Source organism: Bombus flavifrons, chromosome 14 (genome assembly GCF_040668555.2).
Source record: "Bombus flavifrons isolate JBK064 chromosome 14, iyBomFlav1_principal, whole genome shotgun sequence".
Taxonomy (NCBI): domain Eukaryota; kingdom Metazoa; phylum Arthropoda; class Insecta; order Hymenoptera; family Apidae; genus Bombus; species Bombus flavifrons.
This window is the reverse complement of record NC_138455.1, coordinates 5,838,456-5,863,214: the sequence shown is the minus strand read 5'-3', so window position 1 is coordinate 5,863,214 and position 24,759 is coordinate 5,838,456. Positions and strand designations below refer to the sequence as shown.

The following is a 24,759-nucleotide window of genomic DNA, read 5'->3' as shown; positions in this document are numbered from 1 at the left end:
GTAAATAAACATTTTTACTCAATTGTTCACATTTATTTGGCACCATTTATTGTATCAGAGACAGATAATTAAAATTTATTACAGTTAATCTCTTTATGCAAGTTTAATACATTAAGCGCTTTGCTCTTCAGGCTGTGCTCCAGTTTGCATAATTTCAGATGCAAATGCTCCATCTGGTACCCAACCAGATTCATCAATCGGAGTTGTTACAGTTACTTCTTGTGCACCCCAAAAATAATAACTTGTAAAAAATAACCATACTAGAGCGTACACTACCTAGTAATGTAAACAATTAATAAAAGCATTATCTTTGTATTAAATTTTGTAGTAAATATGCATTTTAGCTTTCTTAAACCACTTGTTTCAAATTTTTAATAATGTTACAGGTAAAATTTACTTGAGATGGAAAGAATTACTTTGAAGGCGATTTTCGTTTCTTGTGTAACCATATTGAGAAATCACAAATGGAGTTTATTCATTTCTATCCAATTTTGATGGCAGAATTTTCACAATATTTTTTTCTTTTGTTATAAAAGAATAATTTAAAAGATTCAATATCGATTGTAAAATTTGTACCAAGTTTTATATTTGTAAATTTTTTATAAAACTCGAACACGATCAATTTTAAAGAACGTATCCACCAAAAATTATTTATAAACAACTGACATACAATAATCTAACTTAAACTGATCACTAATCTCAATGGTAACGTATGTGTTGTGTGTCAAGATGTTTGCATATGAATAAAGATAATACATCAAGTAGAATCTTTCTTTTATTATGAATAACTAAGAATGAATAGCCTTGGTTTAAGCTTGATTTTAAAAATGGGCTGTATATGCTCAAAGGAAACAATAACGATAAATTCAAGAAAATACACGGTTCGTGAACATCTTGGAGAAGGGTAAGTCTAACCATGAAATCAAATGTTATATATTATTCTAAAGCTTATCTATTTATGCAAATTTTATATAGAGCCTGTGGCCTTTATTTTAAAATACTTTATATCATATATTATGCTTGCATTGTTAAGGTAAGTTTTGTTATATATCATTTAACCTAATTCATGTCACATTTGCGCTGTATGAAAATTAATTTTTCTAAGTTATATGTAGATGCATTTAATTTAATAATAAATATCATAAGATATTTTCGTTGTTTATAATATGATTTTAATGTAATTTTAGTGGATTTAGCACTGTACTCTTGGTAGAAGATACAATGACTCACAAGAAGTATGCCATTAAAAAGATCATTTGTCATGGATTAGAAGATCAGAGATTAGCAGCAAAAGAAATAGAATACTATAATCTTGTAAAACATCCAAATATTATAGAATGTATTGATTCTACCTATAAAGGAACAGCAGATCCTATTGCTAATGCAACAAGTGAAGTATTGATTGTTTTACCATACTATCATGTAAGTTATTCTTACATTAAAATATATATCTTAAGTAATATGTTTATCAACTTTGAATGAATTAAAATATAAATCTTTTTATTCTTAGAGGGGTACCCTTGCAAATGAATTGGAAAGACGTGCTAAAAATAAGGATTACATGAGTGCAGTAGATATTTTAAATATTTTTTTACAAATATGCGAAGGTGTAAAAGCATTTCATGAAACAACTCCAGAACCTCTTGCTCACAGAGATTTAAAGACTGCGAATATTGTCCTTGATGATGGAAATACTCCCATTTTAATGGATCTAGGTATATTTAATTTATTATAATATTCAGTAATAAACAATAATTATTAAATCAAGATTGTCTTCTGCAGGTTCTGTAGCTCCAGCCAGAGTTAAGATATGCGGTTCACAAGCAGCACAAACTTTACAGGACTTAGCAGCTGAAAGATGTTCAATGCCATATAAAGCACCAGAATTATTCAATGTTGAAAGTTATTGTATGGTAGATGAACGAACAGATATTTGGGTAAGATCAATAATTCTTAATTCTAAATATTTATTCTTAATTCTAATATATATTGAAATATATATATTGTTTCAGTCATTAGGATGCATTCTTTATGCATTGTGTTATTTTAAATCGCCGTTTGACGCGGTATATGAAAGGGGAGATAGTGTTGCTTTAGCTGTAATGAGCGCAAATATTACATTTCCAGAAGATGCTCCATATACGGAGGTACAATAATACTTAACTGCAATTATTAGACTTTCAAAAGTTTAACGTTTAATTCCTTTTATTTTACAGGAAATGCAAAATTTGATTTTATCAATGTTAAAGGTAAATCCTATGGAACGTCCTTATATATACAGTGTTATAGAAAATGTACAAGATTATATCTCGAAGTTAGAAAACAAAGTATAATCATGTAAAAAGCAATAATTTTAATGTTTATTCAAACATTTGTGTACAGGCAATTTTTTATACATACGTAATATTTATTGTCCTACAAAAAGAGAAATGCAATATTCTAATGCAATAACACAAAATGAAAGTTTTAAACAGAACAACTGGAAACAATTGCATTACTTCAATATATCACTTTGATATATTTCATTCCTGAAAAAGAAAAGCAAGACATTTATGAAATAAGAGAATAACTTTTTCAAGCAGGCGATTTATATACATTTTAAATATGTAAATATCATCATTTTAAATTTTAAATAATGCTCTAGATTTATAACACATTTATATAGTATTATTGAAAACACAAATACGATAATATATGTTAATATATATAAAGAATATTGTTACCTATCTAATTAACTACCAACTTTTACATATAAGTTGACTTAAACATGTATTACTTTATATACTGCTGCGAATCAAGCATTTGTTGTAAAAATACTAGGGGCCATACATTATTTAAATTTAGAGATAACGTATTGTTCTCAAAGCAACAATCACGTAATGCAAAAATGTTCATAACTGTATATATTTTTATATATATAATGCAATGAATTTTTTTTTCAATTATGCATATTGAATGAAAATTTCTTGAAATTTGATCAAAATAAAAGCTATCATTGCTATGTATTTAGTGCTATAAATAATTATTAACGTCTTTGCATTTCTTGTTGGACGTTTTCAAAATTCACGTAACTAAGCTTATTGTATGCAAAACTCGACAACATATTTAATCTAAGATTTACGTGCAGATAGTGGTCGGAAGAATCGTACGATATGACGTATTACTGCTACGTCACGAATACGTCATAATAACCAGATAAAGTTTGAATATATTTGTATATCGTTAATAATATTTTCCATTAATTTGATGTAACCTTATCGTAAAATAAAATTTATGTTTTATTAATTTATCAAGAGAGCGATTAATACGGGAGCGTGAACAGTGTGATTTTGATCGTAAGGATGCATCAATAATTTTAAACCATACTTCACACCGATAATGTCACTACAGTAATTTAAAGTAGTTTTTTTTTCATGAGTTTGTACTTGAAGTAGACATCTCTGACTTGTTTTCTAGATAGTGAAAGCTTCCCAAATTACTTTTTATATCATCATCTGTGTGCATAGATTGCACTTCGTAAGTAATTTTATATGTGTGTATATATATATATATATATATATATATATATATATAATATATATATAATATATATATAATATATAACATATATAATATATAATATATAATATATATATTATATGTATATATACATATATATTATATTTATATATACATATATACCGAAATAAAATTTTTATTACTTTTCATAGTAACAAACTAACCTTACATAGAGCCCAAAGTAAGGAATTCTTAATTTGCATCAATAAAAGATCTAGGAATCTAACAATTATATCGTTACAAATTTAATAATGCATTCAAATAGGTTTCCTATTACTTTTTGTAATAACAAACTAACCTTATGTGAAGGTAATTTTGTAAGAAACATTTCTGGTAACAAAAATTTAACAATTTAACAATCTTTGTCATTAACGTATTTACAATATTAGAATCAAAAATGGATTATTGAATTGACACTAGAAATAATAGAAGTGATTCTTTTTCTTTTTTATCCAATGTTAAATTTGTTATGCAAAGTATAATTTTTATTAAACATTAAGATAACATAACCTTAGTTTTTTATAATTTTGGAAATAGTACAATTTCTTTATCTATTAAAATCATTTTAAAAGATGTTATTTTGTACTGAAATGTATAATTTATATAAATGTTTAAACAATCTAATATTTCATAGATTCTAAGCACGATTTTTGTGTGCTTCCTTTTTTTATATCAAATTATTGTAAGGATATGATATATTCAAATTTAAGTCTTATCGTGACGTAGCAAATGCTGATGATTTACGCAAGAAATCTCGCGTGCTGCTATTATGCTGCCATTATCTGGTATTATGAATTTCAAGCAAAAAGCGGCATAAGTTTATCATAAAGGAATTATCCAACAATTTGTTTATTAGATTTAACATTAGCAACTCTCATGTTTGTATATATACATCTTTATATACATTTTTTCTAATTTCCTTATCTTTTTTTCCGTTCTTTTTTTCAAGAATTGTCGTTAAGTATTATTTTCAAGAGTCGGCAACTTGAAAAGGTCAAGGTTAAATTTCAGTTCATTGTAGGCGACGATCACAAGTAGAAAGATAAGCACGAAACTTTTATGAAGCTATTATTAGTTAAATTTGGGCTGCTTTTTCGTGGTTAGGAATAATTTATAAACTTTCTTAGCGCCCTATAGACTACAGATATTCTTAGAAATGTAGATGTTCAGGAGAATTAATATTTTTATGCACATAACTGTAGAAATGAAATCAAAATAGATTTTTTTCAAATTAGATTTTCTTTCTTTTAAATAAGAATTAGAAATAAAAATATTAATTTGTATAAATAACTAGCGTACGTAAGTACTATACTACATGTACGCACTACAACCTGTTGTTATGAAATTACGTGTCAACGTTTGATATTTTGTAAGAGAAATTTACGACTATATAAGATTCTAATCAGAGTTTTCTACTGTACTCAATAAAGTTAATATAAACTACTAGATATCAAATTGTATAGTAGATTTATCTGATGATAAATTATTTAAAAAATCAATAGATAGTGATTTACTATTATTTTTTCTAAGCCGGTAACTTAAATAAATGAAAACGTGATTATTATGAAATAATCGCTAATAAAGCGATGCCAAGGTCTGATCGTAAGAAAAAAATTCGTCATATAATAAATAATTGATGTGAGTTCCTAGATATTAATTCGTAAGTTCAATCAACTATTCGTTTTTTGTTTTAATATACAACTAAATTTCGTAATTAAATCATAATTATTAATTAATGCATTAACTTATTCAATTCGCCCCTAAGTTTTAAATTTAATAATTTTCTTGTGTACTATACTAACATTCAAAGATTAATATTTTTTCTATATAAATTCATTAGTTATGGTCAAATCTTCTTAAGTATATAATATCTTTAATGTATTTTTAAGTACATTATACAGTTTATATTGTACAGTAATTTCTCGAATGATTAAATCGTGGATTAATTATATAATAATCAAAAGAGTCTAAAAACCTTTATTATCTGTCCACGTGGAGACCACTGATCGCGTTATAAGTCACGTGATGAATAGTTAAGTCTCGTATGATTCTTGAATTTGAACATTATAATTCGAGCTGCAATATATGTAAAACGAAATTAAATGAAATTTATTCAGTTCTCTAATAAATATTGCGTTATCATTTCGTAGATACACTCACAAGATTTTCATTATATTTTATAACCGCGAATATATGACACGTAACACCCGTACACGTAGCGCTTTTAAATTTAAATATATATAAAAAGAGAAAAACTAAAAATTTTCTCTTATTAGATAATAACAAATTAATAGATACGATATATCGATATGTTAAAGAAAATTAGATATACAAATTTTTTCCTTTCTGATTATGTTTGAACAAGAGAAAAGTATGCTAATTATTAACTAAATGATAAAATATAACCAAAACGTATATGAAAAATTGTTAATTAAATAAACAGATTAAATATTAGAAATTTTGTAAATTGGAAAAAAGTTTAGGAACTTCAGAACTTACAAGGTTATGAACTAAATGTTTAAATAAATTTTGTACAATTTTTTGTTCAAACTCACAAATGAATCTAATTCGCTAAATTTTAAATAAGAACTAAAAGAACTTGTCGCCATGATTACATAATTCCAAGTAAGGGAACACTTTTATATTTTAATCTTTAAATTATAAAGAATATAACGCATGACACCGAGAAGAGAAAAAAGACAAAAATGGGTTAATACGATCCGTGGAAGAAAAAAACAGCAGAATCGTACGATATCTTGAGATATCGTCAGCTTTTGGTCTTACATATGCGCGCAGTGTCACTTTGAACATTCAGTCAACCGCCAGCGGTTTTGCGTGGCAGACATTCTATGTTATACTTTGAATAGGTTACAAAATTTAGTGCGACAAAATATCAATTTTTTAGTCTACATAACGTTTGTTTAATAGGTGGAGCGTAAAAGTGAGTGTAGTTTCATTTTGTAGTTCTTTTATTATATATTTATTTTTCTGTGATTTCATCAAAAATACACTAGGCAATAGGAATACATTCAAATTTCAGTTCATCATTTTGATGAACAGAAACATTTTGTAGTATTTATATAATTTCACTTAATGTAGGCTTATCAATAAAGTAATATAGACTATTGCAATATAGAAAATGAAAAAATAAAATATGATGACGTGAAATATCATGTAGTCGCTAGTGTCAAAGTGAAAGTGTTTCTACGAGTTTCTCTTACTCTCCTATATTTTTATGCGATCGTTTAGACATGGACTTCTTGTGACGGATGATGGTCTTAATTAGATTTTCATGATTGGATTAATGAAATATTGAAGTCATTATGTTCAGTATTGCTTTGCTAAGTGACTGCTAGTTGGGACCGAATTTGGTCAGTTAGCAAGGGAAGATATATATCAGGAATTCCGCCTCGGCATGAAATAGATAGATAGGTACAGACAGTGATACTCGATAACCTTCCCGAGATACCAAGTTTCTAAACCCAATAGATTGTTGCTTTACTGGAAGAGTAATATAAATAAAATAAGTAAATTTTTTAGAAAATTTGTTTAATTGAGAGAATTTGTAATAGAAAATTATTAATTATATTGATTTCTTCTTTTAAAATAAAAATTAATAGTTTTTAGCTTCCTATTCGAATACTTATAGAAATCTTTTACGAATATATTATGTGTGTTATACGAAATATCCTGAAGTTTTGTTAACGTTGTAGTGAATAGACTGTAAATTTTTATGCATTTATGAGAAATTTGATGGTACAAAAATGCATAGATAATATGCAATATGAACAAGTATATAAAATGTCGATTGTATAATGCTATAGTTTTTAGTAGGTGAAACAATTTTCTACGTAAATCTCATTTTTTAAATTATATTTATAAAAATATAAATTTGCACAAATATCCGTAATTTATAATTATAGTAATGAGATTCGACTATCATGATTATGTTAAAGTCTGAAACGAATTTGAAAATGTACATACAGGTCATAGCATATTTAGTGAAAATACATAATTCGTAAAGATCATACAAGTATTTAAATATTAAATTATTCGTTACATTAATAAGCTGAAATAGTCAGTGGAACCATCTGTAACATTTATTATATATTTATGATACCTGTATTCATACTATGTACTAATTTTTTATCAAATAAATTTGCAAATAAGTTTGCATTAAATATTTCGTAATTTTTATATATACATATATATATATATTTTAGATTCATTTCACATTTTACAAATATGTTTTATATAAATGTTTTATACAACACACAAAATACATAAAATATAAATAATATAGATAAAAGATTTCTGTAGTGTAAGCCATTCTATTGCAGTGCTTACTGTTAAAATAACGAATTAATAGAGCTTATTTTAAATTATAATATCATTTTTGTATACATAATTTAGTATAATGTATCGAATAATTAAAAAATGTTTCTTGTATGCTTCTAGTTAATCTTCGCAAAAACGGTTAAAAAAATTTACACTTTGGAAAAGTGGTATGATTAGCGGCGGTCAGTTAACAAGGCACTAGTATATTTTCTCTTTTGCAAATCTCATTTGAAATTATAATTTTTCTAGTTTTTTCTGACTGATAGTGTCTATCTTGCTCATATTTTACATCAGCATTTTAGATTTTGTTTAGAACGTTCTATGTAACGTTCTATATATAAACTTTATAATTACGATCTTCTAGAATAAATTATAATTGATAATTATCTGTATATTTCATAGATTGAAGAAGTTCACTAAATATTTGTTACATTCGAGTTATTAAATATATTAAAATCTTTTGCTTTTATCTATATTGTTAGGTATTGTTATCGTTATCATATCATTGTTAGGTATTAAAATAGTAAGTTTTTTATTATTCGTAATTTTTACATTACAATCTGATGGATTATATCATGTGTTTTATTATATATGCCAAGATGTGAATGTATTGCAGATAATATACTTCGATGATTATGTAACTTCGAATGGTTATTGACAAAAACGCATATATTATTCAAAGTATATGACGTAAAATAGAGAACGATTCGAGAAGAGAATATGACTTAAAACTTTATTTTATAATTGTCTATTACATTGAATTTGCCGATATTTTAAGAACTTTTACTAATTCTTCCTAAATTAAGGAAAAATATTAGAATCATTTTTTGTAAATTTTTTCGTGAAAAAAAGGTTGGTTTATGATAAAGTTAAATAGTAGTTATACTATTTCAATAAATCCCTTTTTATGGTCTCTGTAATGCAGTCAGCCGACTTTTTCTTACAATCGTCCAATTTAAATTCTCGAAGCCTTATAAAACCAAATATTATTTCATGTATTTTTTTTGGAAACATATACTATAATTTACCTGAGTTTCGAATTTTGAATAATAAAATATTTTTCTTTAAGCATTGAGAGCAAAAACCTATTCGAAATAAAAGCTTAAATTTTTTATACTTTATAATAGGTTTCCATTAACATGCTTTGTATTTATTTTTAGGAACTCTTGAAAGATGTCAGCGAAAGCAATTCGTGAAGCAACTGGGAAAGATCTTATTAATCGCAAACTTCCTTCTGGCACAAATGCAGTGAAATGTCGGTTTGTGACCATTACAGGAAACACAAATTGGACAGACATTGTGAATGAGCATCCATGGGTTCAAACTGAAAAATTAGTGGTAAAACCAGATCAATTAATCAAACGGCGAGGAAAGCTTGGACTAATTAAAGTGAATGCTGATTTGGCTGCCGTAAAACAATGGATTGCAGAAAGAATGAACAAAGATCAACAAGTGGGGAATACAACTGGAAAACTGAGAACATTCATCATCGAGCCTTTTGTTCCTCACAAACAAGTAAACTAATAAGACTAGACTATATATATACTATATAAACTAATGGAACAGATATTAATAGGGCTTTCATTTGTAGGAAGAAGAAGCCTATGTTTGTATCTATTCCCACAGAAATGCTGATACCATTTTATTCCATCATGAAGGTGGTGTTGACATTGGAGATGTTGATGCAAAGGCCTTGAAATTAGATGTACCTGTTGGAGAAGAAGCACCAGATCGGTCTACTATAATCAATAAATTATTAATACACGTAGCAGATGACAAAAAAGAGTAAAAATATGTCCAAGTATATTATCTTCTCATTTTGCATACACTTCTTGGTAATGAATGTTCATATTTTTTTTTCAGAGTGATTGGCAAATTTGTAGAATCTCTATATAAGCTTTATGTTAACTTATATTTCACTTACTTAGAGATAAATCCATTGGTGGTAACAAAAAATGGAATTTATATACTTGATCTCGCTGCAAAGTTGGACACAACCGCGGACTTCATCTGCAGACCTGACTGGGGAGATATCGATTATCCACCACCATTTGGAAGGGATGCTTATCCAGAAGAGGCCTACATCGCCGATTTAGATTCTAAATCTGGAGCTAGCTTGAAATTGACTATTCTCAATCCAGCTGGTCGGATATGGACAATGGTTGCTGGCGGTGGTCAGTAGAAGCGCACAGCAGTATCATTTACGTGATTAATCGAGTTTATTCTAACAAAATTGTGATTGTCAAATCGTTTGTTTTATTCCAACAAAGGTTTGTCGCTTTCGGTTGCATGTTTCATTTTCTAATCACCTTTCTTTCAGGAGCATCCGTGATATACTCGGACACTATTTGCGATTTGGGAGCCGCGAATGAATTAGCTAACTATGGAGAATATTCTGGTGCACCTAGCGAACAACAAACTTACGAGTACGCAAAAACCATTCTGAGCTTGATGACAAAAGAAAAACGGCAAGAGGGAAAAGTTTTGATCATTGGTGGTGGTATCGCTAACTTTACAAATGTAGCTGCCACTTTCAAAGGTATTGTAAAGGCACTACAAGAGTACCAGCCTAAACTCGTAGATCATAACGTAAAAATATTCGTAAGAAGAGCGGGGCCTAATTATCAAGAAGGTCTAAGGTATAAATACATTTAAATAATGTAATTCTAATTATCATATTTAGCAAATATTTAACAAATGATTTATATGTCGAATTTTAGAATTATACGTGAAGTTGGTAAAAGACTCGGCATTCCCGTTTATGTATTCGGTCCAGAAACTCACATGACAGCTATATGCGCGATGGCCTTAGGCAAAAAGCCAATTCCAGATCCTGAAGCGCAGGAATTTTCAACTGCAAATTTTTTGTTACCCTCGGGACAAGATGTAGGTCCTTCAGCTCCCTCTGCTAGTGCTTCCTCTTTACCCACTAAACAGTCCAAACTAAAAGCAAGCGAATCTGTTGATGGATCATCACACAAACAGCTCTTTAGTTGTAAAACCAGATCCATTATCTGGGGAATGCAAAATAGAGCTGTTCAGAGTATGTTAGACTTTGACTTCGTTTGTCGTAGATCCGAACCATCCGTAGCTGCGATTGTATATCCTTTTACGGGTGACCACAAACAAAAATTTTACTGGGGTCACAAAGAGGTATAATTTAAACAATTGTTTTCATTTTATTGAATGAAATTTGTTGAAAGTATAGTACAATTTCTTTTTTTAATGATAGGTACTCATTCCTGTCTATAAACAAATGAAAGACGCTATGACTAAACACACAGATGCTGACGTTATGGTCACGTTTGCATCCTTAAGATCCGCATACGAAAGCGCTGTGGAAACCATGCAATTCCCTCAAATTCGAACAATTGCTATTATTGCTGAGGGAATACCTGAAAATATGACGAGAAAGTTAATTTTAATGGCGCAACATAAAGGCGTTACTATCATCGGTCCAGCCACCGTTGGAGGTCTCAAACCTGGTTGTTTCAAAATTGGTAATACCGGTGGAATGATGGACAATATTCTTCATAGTAAACTTTACAGGCCTGGCAGGTACCACCATTGTTCGTTATATTATAATATACTTTTTCTCAAATCTTGCTTTATACTAAGAAATTGTTATTTTTAGTGTTGCATATGTCTCTCGTTCCGGAGGCATGTCTAATGAACTAAATAATATAATTTCCAAAGCTTCTAATGGAGTATTGGAAGGTGTCGCAATTGGTGGAGATCGTTATCCAGGAACAACATTTATGGATCACATTATACGTTATCAAGAAAATCCGGAAGTGAAGCTTATAGTACTTCTTGGTGAAGTCGGTGGTGTGGAAGAGTATGAAGTATGTCAAGCACTGAAAACAAAGAGAATTACAAAGCCATTGATCGCTTGGTGCATCGGTACCTGTGCCAGCATGTTCAATTCTGAAGTACAGTTTGGTCATGCTGGATCTATTGCTCATAGCAATTTAGAAACAGCTTCTGCCAAAAATGCTGCATTAAAAGAAGCTGGTGCTTTTGTTCCTGACAGTTTTGATAGCTTAGGTGACTTAATGCAGACTGTTTACAATAATCTTGTAAAAGAGGGAGTGATAGTACCTGCACCGGAAGTTCCTCCTCCCACTGTTCCTATGGATTACAGTTGGGCTAGGGTATGTTTAACTATTGCATTATTAAATTACATATTGGTGTGTATACATATGTAAGCATCATGAAGAGCATCCTCAACTTAATTCTTTTTTAGGAACTCGGTCTGATACGAAAACCAGCTTCATTCATGACCTCTATATGTGATGAACGTGGCCAAGAATTATTATATGCTGGAATGCCTGTAACAGAAGTTCTTAAGCAGAACGTAGGAATTGGTGGTGTAGTTTCATTATTATGGTTCCAGCGGTGCTTGGCGCCAATGTATTGTAAATTTCTTGAAATGTCTTTAATGTTAACAGCTGATCACGGGCCTGCCGTGTCAGGAGCACATAACACTATTGTTTGTGCAAGAGCTGGTAAAGATTTAGTTAGCTCTCTAGTATCTGGTCTTTTGACTATCGTAAGTATAAGAAAGAAATTTTATACTATGTTATTCACTTTTGTGTATTACTTTCATGTAAGAAATAATATTAATATTTGATAAAAATTTTAATCACAGGGTGATCGTTTCGGTGGTGCATTGGATGGTGCAGCTCGTATGTTCTCTGAAGCATATGATGCTGGATTACATCCACAAGAGTTTGTAAATAATACACGTAAGAAGGGCAAACTCATAATGGGTATTGGTCATCGTATAAAGTCTATAAATAATCCAGACATGCGGGTAAAACTCATTAAAGAATATGTAATGGAGCATTTCCCTGCCAGACCGTTGGTAGAATATGCACTAGAAGTTGAGAAAATAACTACGAGTAAGAAGCCTAATTTAATCTTGAATGTGGATGGTATAATTGCCTGTGCTTTTGTTGATATGTTGAGGAACAGCGGAAGCTTCACAAGAGAAGAAGCACAAGAGTATATCGAAATTGGTGCTATAAATAGTTTATTTGTTCTTGGTAGAAGTATAGGTTTTATTGGTAGGTATTCTTTGGCTTAGTGCAGTAATGTATAAAAAGGTATGCACAATACTCAAACAATATAATTATTTTATTATTGCAGGTCATTACATGGATCAAAAAAGGTTGAAACAAGGTTTATACCGACATCCTTGGGATGATATTTCTTATGTATTGCCAGAACAATATAATTGAATTCATCTTCCATTTACATTGTTTGTCGTAAAAGCATAATAAATGTTGCGTATTCATTTAAGAAATTTAGATAGTTCTGATGGTAACATGTTTTGTCTGGTAACATGATGTCTTACATGTTTTGCTCATAATTGTGAGAAATTAGAAAAAGTACCACGTATGTTTGGTTTGATATTAAATGTTATAATATCAATGCATAAGTGAAAGCTCTTGTATGATAAATTAGTTTTCCTTGTCGCTAGTCGGTTATATTCGATATAAATGCGATTTTAAACTTAAGTTGGTGGTGACCAGAACTTAGATATGAATACGGGAAACAGAAAAAATTAGCCTTACAAATAAACATTCCATAAAGCATTTGTAATGTGGTCAGAAAACAGAACTTGAATTGAAAATATTTTATAATCGCTGATTAATGTGCAGTACATTACTACTTTATTTTTCATAATTATAATTCATGGAAGATTATAATTCACATAATCTTTTCTGGTTTATAAAAATGTCAATATTATTTTATTTAGAGAATGTTATTAGGTATACGTGCGTGCTTAAACATGCGTACTTGTATATCATTATTACATACATATGTATATATGTATGTATATATAAACATGTGCTATATGCACATATTACATATGTGTATATGCTATGTTAACAATTTTTTGCACAAATTAGTTTATCACGTATATATAAAATATGTAGGAAATAATAAATACATGTGACTTTAAGTACTATCCTTCTCTTTTAATATCTTACAAAATTTAATATCTTAACTATACATAGAATATAGAAAATAAATGTTCTACACGCGTATGTTTATTAATAAGTATGAAACTTATTAAAAAGCAAAGCAGGTAGAGTAACAAAACTTATTCAATTAGACTTCAAAGGTGGAAATTTCAGTTCAACTATTTATGAATACTACAAAATAAGGAGAGCAGAAATATACCATGAAGAAATAACTTAATATTTACTTGCAATAATATATCTTTTAACACATTTTTTTTACAGTAGTAAAATATATTTACGTATATGTATAAAATATCGTCATTTCATTCAAAATACCACCTATAGTAGAACCTTGAGATTCTGCTAAAAGATTCTGCTGTACAATGAGAATTTTGTTTTAATTAATGCAATTTTTCAAAAAATTTGTATAAAAATTGGGACAATACTTATTTTTCACATTCAACTTAAAAGATAAATAAAAAATTTGAGATTTTCTAACTATAATATACATTTTACAAGAATTGTGCTAATTAATTAACTTTGCAAAAGTACTGATTTTGATAAATTTAATGAATTTTGCAAATAAAACAAATTGAAAGCATTTTACATATTATTGTGATTGCAGACTTTACCATTAGAGAAACTATATAATAGTTCTCAACATCACAAAATAGTGAACATTCAAGTATACTTAAATGGAAATATATCTTTATTGCGTTTCTGGAATATCATCTGCTGCTGTATTAATAATTCGCTCACGATCAGTTGGTGGTGGTTTATGACGGCCTAAACGATATCTACATTTTCTTACTAATTGAGGAATAATAACGTTGTTATAACAACACATTCCAATGAGTAGTACAATGAAGCCAATGAGCTAAAAATGAAATAGGTACATGTTCATATGTGACTTGATTTTAATTTTAGATGATACAATTTCATTATGAACAGAAAAAATCAATTATGAAATTTACCTGTAAATAATGGAAGGCTTGCCATTTAAATGCTAAAGAGAAAACCCATATGATAATTGTTCTAACACTATCTAATATCATCCTTGTTGTAGCACCAATTTCTTTGGTAATACTAATGCCAGCAAAGTTAAAGAAAGCTATGCTGAATGATATACCTGTACGAAGATCATTTAAAAAATAAATTTTAATAAATAAGAGTAAATATGTCTATATATACTAACCAACTATAGCCATCAGTAAATAACCACTATTTCCAATCTGGATGAATGCATCTTTAGTAGCTTCAAGGGTTCCTTGCGAATTGTCAGCAAAAGGAGGTGGGACATGTATAAAGTTAAGGGGAATCATTAAAATGCATATAGTAATGAATCCAAATATACCTAAATAAAATATATGTTTGTTAGAATATATTTTTATGTACTAGATATTTCAGAAACGTGTATTTCAGAAACTTCATAAACCTTCCCAACCAACTGCTTGCAACGCTGGTATATTCTGTCCTGCTATGAACTTTTCTTCTATCACCATTTGAACAGCAATTATTACCTATGATAATAATTATTACGCAAATTAAAGCAATTTTATTATAAAAATATGTACATTAAAATATAAAATATACAATTATACAAAATATATAAAACATATAAAATGAAGTTTTACCTGTGCACATATGATAAGTAAATCTCCAGTTAAAATAGAATTTGTGCTGACATCTGATTTTTCCATAGTTATGTCACTGAGCCCAACGAGAGCTAAACCAATTATAACCATTACTATACCTAACCATTCCCTACTAACTAGTTTTTTATTAAGAAAACCCATTGAGAGCACAGCAGTGAATATTATAACAGCACCACGAAACATTTGAAAACTACTAGCATATGTCATATTCAAGCCGACATACATAATAGAAGTAGCACATGTATCACATAAGGCAGGAATCAGTAGAATAAAAGGATTAAATACATGTGAGCCTTTAGTTAACGGATTGCTGTCCACAGAATTATCCTTTAATATGATAAATTCAATTTTAGATATTTTCTATTTAATAAATATAAGTATATGCAATGAAAGATGCTTACTCCTCTGCGACTATAATAATGATAAAGGACTTTAAATACTAAAAGACACATCATCTCTCCAATAAACATGAAAGATGATTGCATAAAAGGATGATTGAAATGCCTAGGTTGACCATTTTCATCTGGTACAACTTGTTGATCTGCATATCTAAAAATATAAATTTAATTACTCATAATTTAATAGTTTGACAGTTAATTTATTTACATACTTTACAGATAAAGTATTGAAAGATCCAGTAACAACCATTAGTGCTGCTAAAATACATTGATAGCGTGTCCATGCCATTTTTAAATAGTTCTACAATCTATAGAAACAAAATTTATAAATTTATAAGAATTTATTTATAAGATATATTTATAAGAAACAGTTATACATTAAAATTATAGTGATAATTCAAAGATATTTTAAATAATGATAGTGTATATAACGTTAAATTTATATCTGTGATTATTAACTCAATAAAAATGAGATAATGTGATAGTATGCTAAAAGAATGTAAATGCTTATTCTCAGTAATGATTAAATGCTTTCATGAATATAATCATGAATTATGTTTCCTACAAACTTAATACTTTTAATTAGAGCATCAGAAAAGGATTTATTTTAATGTAACAATATAATTAAAGATAACTTTCATATTTTAAAAAAGATATATATTTATATATTGATATTGATTAACAATTGTAGAAATTTCATATCTTCATATTCATGAACAATATTATAAAATCAAATTCTTTTAAATTCTATAATACAATGATTACTTGAAAATTTAAGGTACGTGTACTAACAGGAAATAAATGATTCACGACGACATTGCACGAAGATAAAAATTTATAAATGTCAAACGGAAGACGAGCAAATATTTTTATTATTACAGCACAGCTCACATCGTACAATAATTTAAAGATAAATCAAAATCATATCATTTATTCCAAATAAGTAAAAATTGAAAATATTGAGATTTTCCGAAAATAAATAACGAAAAGCTCATAAACGTCAGATTATATCTTTCAACAAATAAGAGATTATTACAATATTGAAATATAGTTATTACCCAAATAATTAAGATATAGATTCCTAAATATATAATAGTAAATACGATAAAAATGATAATTTTCAAAATTCTTAAGCCACAGTTATATGTATGTATAAAGTGTAAAATTAAGTGCATTTGTCGTTAGAATAGAATTAGTGAATAATATTTTAAATTTTTAACATGGTATTACCACTATTATAAATTATAGTAAACCACTATTATAATTTATAAAAAATAAAGTAACAAATTCGAGTTCATTGCACAGAAATGATAAAGGCACGATGAATAGACATCACCAGAGAAATGGTGAAGGTAGCACTGTTAACTGTTACTCACGTTCACGTTACTGAAGGAATAATCTGAACATATCAATCTCAGCATTAAAGGTTCTCAATTCCAACTATTTTCTATATTTTGCATGTTAAGCGTGCAATAATACATTTGTAAATATTTCATTCTGTTATAATTATACTGCGGAATAATAAACAATTCTGAAAATATTTAGAAGTTGCAAGATATTTGACGCAATATATATATTTTGTATACATACACATACATATATATGCATACATATGCATTCAGGTGCATTTATATATTATATATTTTGCAGAAATCATACAAATATTTAAACAGGTAATCATCCACAATATTAACAAGTTTCAATATTCAGTGGGATCATTTTTAATACTTATTATATGCTTAAGATGACTATTCATACTGTATATTAATTTTTTATTAAATATAAGATTATATTATTATGAGATTATATATAATATAATATATTATAACATATATAATATAAGATTATTAATTTAGGGTAAATATTTTGCAACTTCTAAACACTTTCACAATTGTTTAATAGTTTACCAATATAATTATGATAATTGAGTGTCGTTATGGCGCGAATGAAATTTTAAAATATTTCGTATAACCAAGTATAACACACGTAATGAGTTCATAAAGAGTATACGAATACCTATGTACGTATTTTTACAAGCCACTCTAAGTTTTATTTTTCGAGTGAAACGTGTAGAATAAAATATTAAAGGAAAAAGAAATATATTCTAATTATACACTTTTATAATCCTAGAAAATAAAATATACTCCTATAATGATTAAAATTTGTTTATAGTTTTGTTTGTTTGAAAAAAAAAAGATATATTATTATTCTACGATAAATCAGAGATACAATTGCTGATAATTTAAATAGCCCGCTAAAAATAAACAAGACCACTAAATGATTGCCCTATAAGTTTGTTGGAAATAGTTCTTTATTTCGGGCCATGCAAGTGTTCAGTTATCTGTAAATCGTTTAATTAAGGAATCAAGTTTTTATTTACATACCTGATTTTTGAGTTATAAAACGCAGAAAATATGTGAGTGATAGAAATAGTAGTTTGCTGTTCAAAGCAATGGATGATAATATTATGTGCGTATTTTGAAATTATCAGTGGACAAAAAAGCATGAACAGAAAGTAAAGAAACTAAAAAGAAACATTTTATGTCGCACAAATATACAAAAATTTCATATCAAAACATAATGTCATCGTTAAATAGTAATAAAAGATTAGCCGAAGTTTTGGAGCTATTTCTGTTGCCTAATTATAACATTGTGTCTACTACCTATCTTGATCTTCTATTATCACACATTTCCGAAGATATTAAAGAGTGTAAGAAAACTATTTTATAAATTATATCATAGTGCATAGTAAAATTATTATAAAGAATTCGTTTTTTAATCTTTGTTATGTTTATTCCATTTTTATTCATTGTATTCGTATGTAATTTATATTTTATCATGTATTTTATCATTCAATTCCAGGTGACACAAATAGTTATGAAAATTATGAATTGTTTCAAAAATGGGTATTAAAAGCACTGCACACTTGGAGTTCTGAGTGCCTTCCTTCCCAACCTATAACTATATTTACTTTAAAACTTATAGGATTAGTTTCACATAATGAATTAAGGTTTCATTATTGGCAGTTTAAAGACGTGTACAACAGATTATGTGACATATTTAACCTACGTAAAGATGATTTACCAGTATCTATTAAAATGGCTTATATTACAATGTTATCTAATTTAATCAAACATAGAAGTGGTAGACAATGGATTATAGATTCTGGTAAGTAATATGTGTTTTTTAATGTGTATATAGAGTTATAAGATGATAAAATTTGTATTTTATAGATGCTTGGAAAGATGTTGTAAAATATGCACATTGGAATCACACGCTATATGTTACTCATGAAAGCCATAAATTTTTGTGGCTTTTACTCTCACATGAACAACAAAATGTTAATTTTTGTAAAGAAGTTATTTTAGCAATGGCAGCACCATTGATAACGAGTAATTTTGACATTCAAACATGTCAAGTGCTGCAAGATAATTATTTGGAAGAAAATAAGCTATTGTGTACCACACTAGATCTGTTAACCAGTATCATTGAGAATACACTGTTTGCAGATATGGATAATACAATACCTGAATTATGCCAAGAACTCATTGATTTAGAAATGAGAGTAAAAGCACTGTTTGAAGCATGTATTAGTACAAAACTTTTATCACATATTCATAAGCTATTCATTCTATGTTTGTTCATTCCAATTAAACAATTCATTAGAGGAGGGAAAAAAACAGAAACTGAAACAACACTGAAGTTCTACACTGAATTGAATTATATATCTATAATGCTTCTCTCCAAAGCATATGTGGTAGAATTAGTAAAGACAAACAAATTTTTAATGATATTTTGGAAAAAGTTACAATCATTGCATGAATTTTCTTTCAGTCAGGAACATAAGTTTGAACATCAAGCTATATCTATAATGGTGAGTACTTTGCTTTTTATACTTTCATAATGCTAAATAATTCAAATATTTTTTCTACAAATAGATTATGCCTTTGGCTTTATGTATTAAACATACATATAAAGATTCTGATATTTTTGATATGTTTCTTACCAAACTGTTTGATGTAACATGTACAGCTGTACAAAGATTGGGATACAATGTAAGGGATGCTGTACTTAAAAATGATGTACCTGTAGCACAGATTGCCAAAGTTGATATTGATATGCTTTTAGAAATAATGGACATCATGGATAGGGTATGTGCAATGAAAATTTTTGATAATAATGTTATAAATTATTACCAATATGTTGTTTATAGTTATATCTAATAATTCTCTATATATGTGTATATATATATATATACACATATATATATGTATTCTCATATCAGGATATTGCAGTTATTGTCTTTCAAGCAATGTGTCATGTCCTAAAAAATTGTGTGCCAGATGCATGCAGTGAAACTTTAGATAGTATGACTAATGCAACACATTTGGAAAATGGACCAAGGAAACAAGTATATAAGTTTCCCTTAGAAGGGGATCCCATAGTTGATCATCCTACATTATTATCATCACTTCTAAATGGTTTAGCAGTCATGACAGAAAAGTTTAAACTAAAATGGCAAGAATGTGTAGAAACTATATGCTTGTTGTCATTGGCTCAAGAAATTTTAAATCACCCTGGAACATTGCCTATAGTAAGTTTAGATATATTCATCATAAGATGGTTTATAATTTGTGCATTATAAATATGCTTGAATATTGTTTTCAGATTTGTGTGAAAGCTTTAAAAGTATGTAAGTTAGCAATTCAGAATTTTATGCCACCTGATTTAGTACTGTTAATTGAAACAGATAGTCACATGAATGAAATTGGGCCAACATTGTTTAAAAGATTACATGATGTCAACTGGGAAGTAAGGGATAGTGTACTGGAAGTTTTAAATACTATAGCTATAATTTCAGAAGACAGTAAGTAATCATTTATGAATAATGTTATTTTCATATGTAATATGCGCAAATATTTGTAGAATATCCGGCGTTTCAAGAATATTTATTGGCAAATGAGTTTCTACAGCTAGCAGTTGAAATTAGCAAGACGGACAGTGAAAGCTATGTTCGAGCATCTGCTTTAGTTTTTCTTTCAACTACTGTTCGTATAAATAAATTATGGAAAGAAAAATTATCGCAATTTGATTTACCTGTATGTGTCATTAAAAAGTATATAATTTTCGATTAATATTTGATAATAAAACTATATTCTTTTACTTCAGAATACTGCAATAATGCTACTCAACAATGAAAGCGAGGCCATAGTCAGAAAGGAAGCAGTAATTCTACTGAAGGAATTATATGTACATCGTAAATGGTCGTGAGTAATGTTGTGCAGCACTGCTGTCAGTCATTTCAATATCATTGATAGAGTAATTATTTTTTAGGAAAAATATTATCGATTCAATGACATTGACAATGGCAAAAACTGCTGTGCTTGATCTTCATTGGGAAGTAAAGATAAGTGCTCTCGAATACTGGAATCACGTTATAACATCGCATTTGTCCGATCAAGGTGTACTCGATGGTCATTTTCCAAAAGTAACGTTTTCAAAAGAACACAGGAAAATCGTATCTTTAAATGAAACTGAGATAAAGCGGAGACTTAATAAAGCGCTAGATGAATTAGCGAAACAAAATTGCTTAAGAGTAAGTAGATCTACATAACATAATTCTTAACCAATAAGTCACATCTTGCATTGCATTTTAGGTCCTTTTGGTTACTCTAGAAGACAGTGATCTTGAAGTATGCAAAACATCAGCAGCTATAATAAACGAATTAAAAGCATTCCTTTTGAAGTACAAACTTAATGAACCTTTACCAGCATTGCCTCTACCCAAAGATAGTGCCACTTTAGATACCTCTTATGTTAAGTACGAACCACCAGATAATGTTGCAAGTTCCAATTGTGAGATGCTCAGTAATTCTAATAATGTGATAGAAGAAATTCTAGATGTTAATGATGCAAATCTACTTGCTTCTATATACAAACATTCAATAGAAGCCGATAGTAAAACGCAAAAATCAGAGGAGAAAACATTTCAATATATTCCTTGTGTGACTAGGCAAGTTTTTCTTCAAACAATTTTTGATATGGACATCACTGCATATATCGAAGAGAAAGAGCGATGGTTGACCACATACTCCACTAGTTTTGATTCAACGTTGGATGATATATTAACAATGTACAAAAAAGGAGACGTTAATTCAATGGATTGCTATTAATCATGAATAATGTGCCTTATATATTGCACAAAATAAAAACTCAAATCTTCTACATAAGTATGGTATGCACCTTTTGTTCTTACATTACTTTTAAATTTATAATTTTATGAGTTACATCACACCACAGTTAAAATAAGATCATGTCATAAATTTTATAATAAAAATAAGATTTTATTATAAGTACATTTATATATTACATAGAAACATTTATAATAGGCTTTTTTCTCATAGAATTTGAGTAATAAAAATAAAACGAAATTTTCATACAGTGCTTATTTATGCAGCTGATATAGAATAAAATGAATGAATACTTATGTATTTAACATATAAAGAAACATATTAAAATTGTTATATAAATTGTTTATGCTCATTTATATAAAACATTGTTTTTGTTAATAAAAAGAAAATACAAAATTTTTTATTTATATTCATATTACACACAAACATAAATCTGGAAAGTAACAAACTTAAAAACTAATCAGATTTCATAATAATATAAAAAAACATTGTTTGTATTATTTGTACTTCATTCAGTCTTTATAATTTTCCATATAACTAAAACATATATATTATGTTTAAAGAAAATTTGCAATGTCAATTTGCTCTGGCTGAGAGTAAAGATTTTTTCCATCAACAGACATTTCTTGTTCATCAGCACTCACAGTAATAATAGAATTCCAAGGAAAGTTATTACATGATGAATGATATGTCAAAACATCTGTATCTGTATTAGTGCTAACTACTTCCAATGCTGTAAACTGTTTTTTTTCAGTATTTTCTATTGGATTTGTTATCTTTGGTACAAGGAATTCTTCATTAATAGTTGTATTAACAGTGGAATCTATATTATTCCAAAATGAAGTTGTTGCTGTTTCACAAGGCTCAGTCTTTACTTGTTTCACAGTTGTATTCTCTATTCCTATAATTGTATTGATTTGCTGTAACATATTTCTTATATTTGTCTCTTCTACACCTGTTTTATCTTTTTTCTTCCTTCCCCTATGCTTCTTCTTATTTAGATCAGTGCAAAGACTTTCAGTGATATTAAAAAATTCTTCATCAGTTATTTCTTTTCTTTGATACAATTCACGTTCCCAAGCAATAAACTGACTACAGTTTATCGAACAATTATCATGAGTAAATTTTTTTGGTGAATTAATTGCTTCATTTTTATACTTATATTTTGGTTCAGGTTTAATGAAAACATGATTGTATATATTTTCATTGTTATTGTTATCGCCTAAATTTATAGGTTGCAAATATTTTTTTTTTGTACATTTCATATCATTCAAAACTTTGAAGCCTTGAAGATTAATAATAGTTTGCGATAACTCTATTGGATTGTGATGTTGGATATGATGATTATGTAAATCTATGACAGTAGCATTTGGATGCTGACAAATAATGCATTGGTAGAACATAGACATTCTGTAACTATTGCAATTCTACCTTCATAAAGTAAACAATATATAAAATGTTAAGAATAATATATCTATCTTTTTGATTACCTATTAATAAAATCAATATTTCATATATTTCTATACGATAGTTAAAAAAAAAAATAATGCAGTTAGAGATTTACCTTCAAAAGATCGTACTTATGAGGTTATATAAATATCCAATAGGGAGATCGAAAGAATTATAGACCACAATATTTGATTATACATGAACATAACACTTATCGCGCAATAAAATTTTATGTAAATCATATAAAGATTAAATAAGTTTATTATATTTTACATGATATTGTCTATTGGACAATAATGTCATGCATCCACGTGAAGATCTATGATACTATGTCAATATAAGTATATATGTGTCTACATATGTATAACGACATGTAATATGTGAAATAAAGTACAGAAAAATGTTATCATAATATATAATATAAAATGTTTAAATTAAAAAAAATTAACAATTTCCTTTAGTGCAAACGAAACGTAACATTCTATGTTTCATATAATATCAAATCGTACAATAGATCAACAAATCGATGGCTTACTGCACAAAAAATGTTCGCTTTTAGAAGAACAATTTCAAGAGATTAATTTTTATTTTAGTATTTTCGAGAAAAACAGTTTAAAAAATTCAATGATACTTTATAGCTAAATAAATACTTCTTGCATTGTATTTATCTTTATCAATGCTATTATAAAATTGGTTGCAAATTGTGCATTGATCCTTTTGAAGAACATAAAATGACAAAGGTGAATCATGGTTCTTGAACTTATCTTTCTATATGTATGTACTAAAAAAAAAAAAATGAAGAAAATATAATTTTTTACAAATTTATGAAGTAGATACAAATATGATTTTTACACATAAAAGTTATTTTATACATAAAAAAGCAATCAAGAACTATTTATTGCATATGAAAACTCAAATTTCACAAAAAATGGACATGCAATATTTGTGCAATAAGTCGCCGAGATATAAATTGAAAATTTTTATTTACATAGTACAACATAATACAATAGATTGTACATTTTTGGAGAAAGGTTAACAACAAAAGATCGTATCATTTATTTTTCGATTTTCGTTTATTCACCGGTTGTTATATAAGGCGGCACGTAATTTCTTCTAGTGTGACGGTCGATTACGTTGCGATAAATGGAAGTATTACACGGGACATTTCGGCGTTGGTGTTATAAATAAAAAAATGCAA

General features: G+C 28.1%; 5 protein-coding genes and 1 long non-coding RNA gene across 11 annotated transcripts; 3 read left to right on the top strand and 3 right to left on the bottom strand.

The window, feature by feature from the left end:
- Positions 1 to 11: 11 nt before the first annotated feature.
- Positions 12 to 561, bottom strand: LOC138187045 (uncharacterized). Its single transcript, XR_011175070.1, has 2 exons — positions 417 to 561; positions 12 to 276 (listed from the first exon to the last, which is right to left on the bottom strand). It is a non-coding gene; the product is annotated as an uncharacterized LOC138187045 (long non-coding RNA).
- Positions 562 to 655: 94 nt separating this feature from the next.
- LOC138187043 (serine/threonine-protein kinase 16) lies at positions 656 to 3,320 on the top strand. 4 transcript variants are annotated; one of them, XM_069127490.1, is made up of 7 exons: positions 656 to 904; positions 1,188 to 1,422; positions 1,511 to 1,715; positions 1,783 to 1,937; positions 2,013 to 2,147; positions 2,217 to 2,249; positions 3,297 to 3,320. In XM_069127490.1, the coding sequence occupies exons 1-7, from the start codon at positions 795 to 797 to the stop codon at positions 3,303 to 3,305; spliced, it is 882 nt and encodes a 293-aa protein (XP_068983591.1). In that variant the 5' UTR covers positions 656 to 794; the 3' UTR covers positions 3,306 to 3,320. The 4 variants fall into 4 exon arrangements, with proteins under 4 accessions (XP_068983591.1, XP_068983589.1, XP_068983588.1 ...); XM_069127488.1 differs by lacking the exon at positions 3,297 to 3,320 and adding an exon at positions 2,383 to 3,289; XM_069127491.1 differs by lacking the exon at positions 3,297 to 3,320 and adding an exon at positions 976 to 1,033 and having other exon boundaries at positions 695 to 904; positions 2,217 to 3,289.
- Positions 3,321 to 3,382: 62 nt separating this feature from the next.
- ATPCL (ATP-citrate synthase) lies at positions 3,383 to 13,208 on the top strand. Of its 2 annotated transcripts, none has more exons than XM_069127481.1 (11): positions 3,383 to 3,516; positions 9,057 to 9,411; positions 9,488 to 9,681; positions 9,760 to 10,070; positions 10,217 to 10,535; positions 10,617 to 11,049; positions 11,129 to 11,454; positions 11,531 to 12,050; positions 12,143 to 12,448; positions 12,548 to 12,965; positions 13,048 to 13,208. In XM_069127481.1, exons 2-11 carry the CDS (start codon positions 9,070 to 9,072, stop codon positions 13,137 to 13,139), a joined length of 3,261 nt encoding a protein of 1,086 aa, XP_068983582.1. In that variant the 5' UTR covers positions 3,383 to 3,516; positions 9,057 to 9,069; the 3' UTR covers positions 13,140 to 13,208. The 2 variants fall into 2 exon arrangements, with proteins under 2 accessions (XP_068983582.1, XP_068983581.1); XM_069127480.1 differs by lacking the exon at positions 3,383 to 3,516 and adding an exon at positions 6,353 to 6,499.
- Positions 13,209 to 14,314: 1,106 nt separating this feature from the next.
- On the bottom strand, positions 14,315 to 17,370 carry Tango9 (transport and golgi organization 9). The gene is made up of 8 exons (XM_069127486.1): positions 17,152 to 17,370; positions 16,134 to 16,231; positions 15,925 to 16,072; positions 15,503 to 15,850; positions 15,304 to 15,388; positions 15,064 to 15,222; positions 14,843 to 14,997; positions 14,315 to 14,745 (listed from the first exon to the last, which is right to left on the bottom strand). The coding sequence occupies exons 2-8, from the start codon at positions 16,208 to 16,210 to the stop codon at positions 14,578 to 14,580; spliced, it is 1,140 nt and encodes a 379-aa protein (XP_068983587.1). The 5' UTR covers positions 16,211 to 16,231; positions 17,152 to 17,370; the 3' UTR covers positions 14,315 to 14,577.
- Positions 17,371 to 18,186: 816 nt separating this feature from the next.
- On the top strand, positions 18,187 to 23,064 carry LOC138187039 (uncharacterized). Of its 2 annotated transcripts, XR_011175068.1 has the most exons (11): positions 18,187 to 18,631; positions 18,784 to 19,089; positions 19,155 to 19,795; positions 19,860 to 20,072; positions 20,207 to 20,515; positions 20,590 to 20,788; positions 20,848 to 21,020; positions 21,091 to 21,188; positions 21,256 to 21,517; positions 21,579 to 22,156; positions 22,867 to 23,064. XR_011175068.1 is itself a non-coding variant. In XM_069127482.1 (10 exons), exons 1-10 carry the CDS (start codon positions 18,463 to 18,465, stop codon positions 22,092 to 22,094), a joined length of 2,886 nt encoding a protein of 961 aa, XP_068983583.1. In that variant the 5' UTR covers positions 18,187 to 18,462; the 3' UTR covers positions 22,095 to 23,064. The 2 variants fall into 2 exon arrangements, 1 of the variants encoding a protein (XP_068983583.1); XM_069127482.1 differs by having other exon boundaries at positions 21,579 to 23,064.
- Positions 22,648 to 23,897, bottom strand: LOC138187044 (uncharacterized). Its single transcript, XM_069127492.1, has 2 exons — positions 23,677 to 23,897; positions 22,648 to 23,602 (listed from the first exon to the last, which is right to left on the bottom strand). Exon 2 carries the CDS (start codon positions 23,519 to 23,521, stop codon positions 22,670 to 22,672), a length of 852 nt encoding a protein of 283 aa, XP_068983593.1. The 5' UTR covers positions 23,522 to 23,602; positions 23,677 to 23,897; the 3' UTR covers positions 22,648 to 22,669.
- Between the last annotated feature and the right edge of the window lie 862 nt (positions 23,898 to 24,759).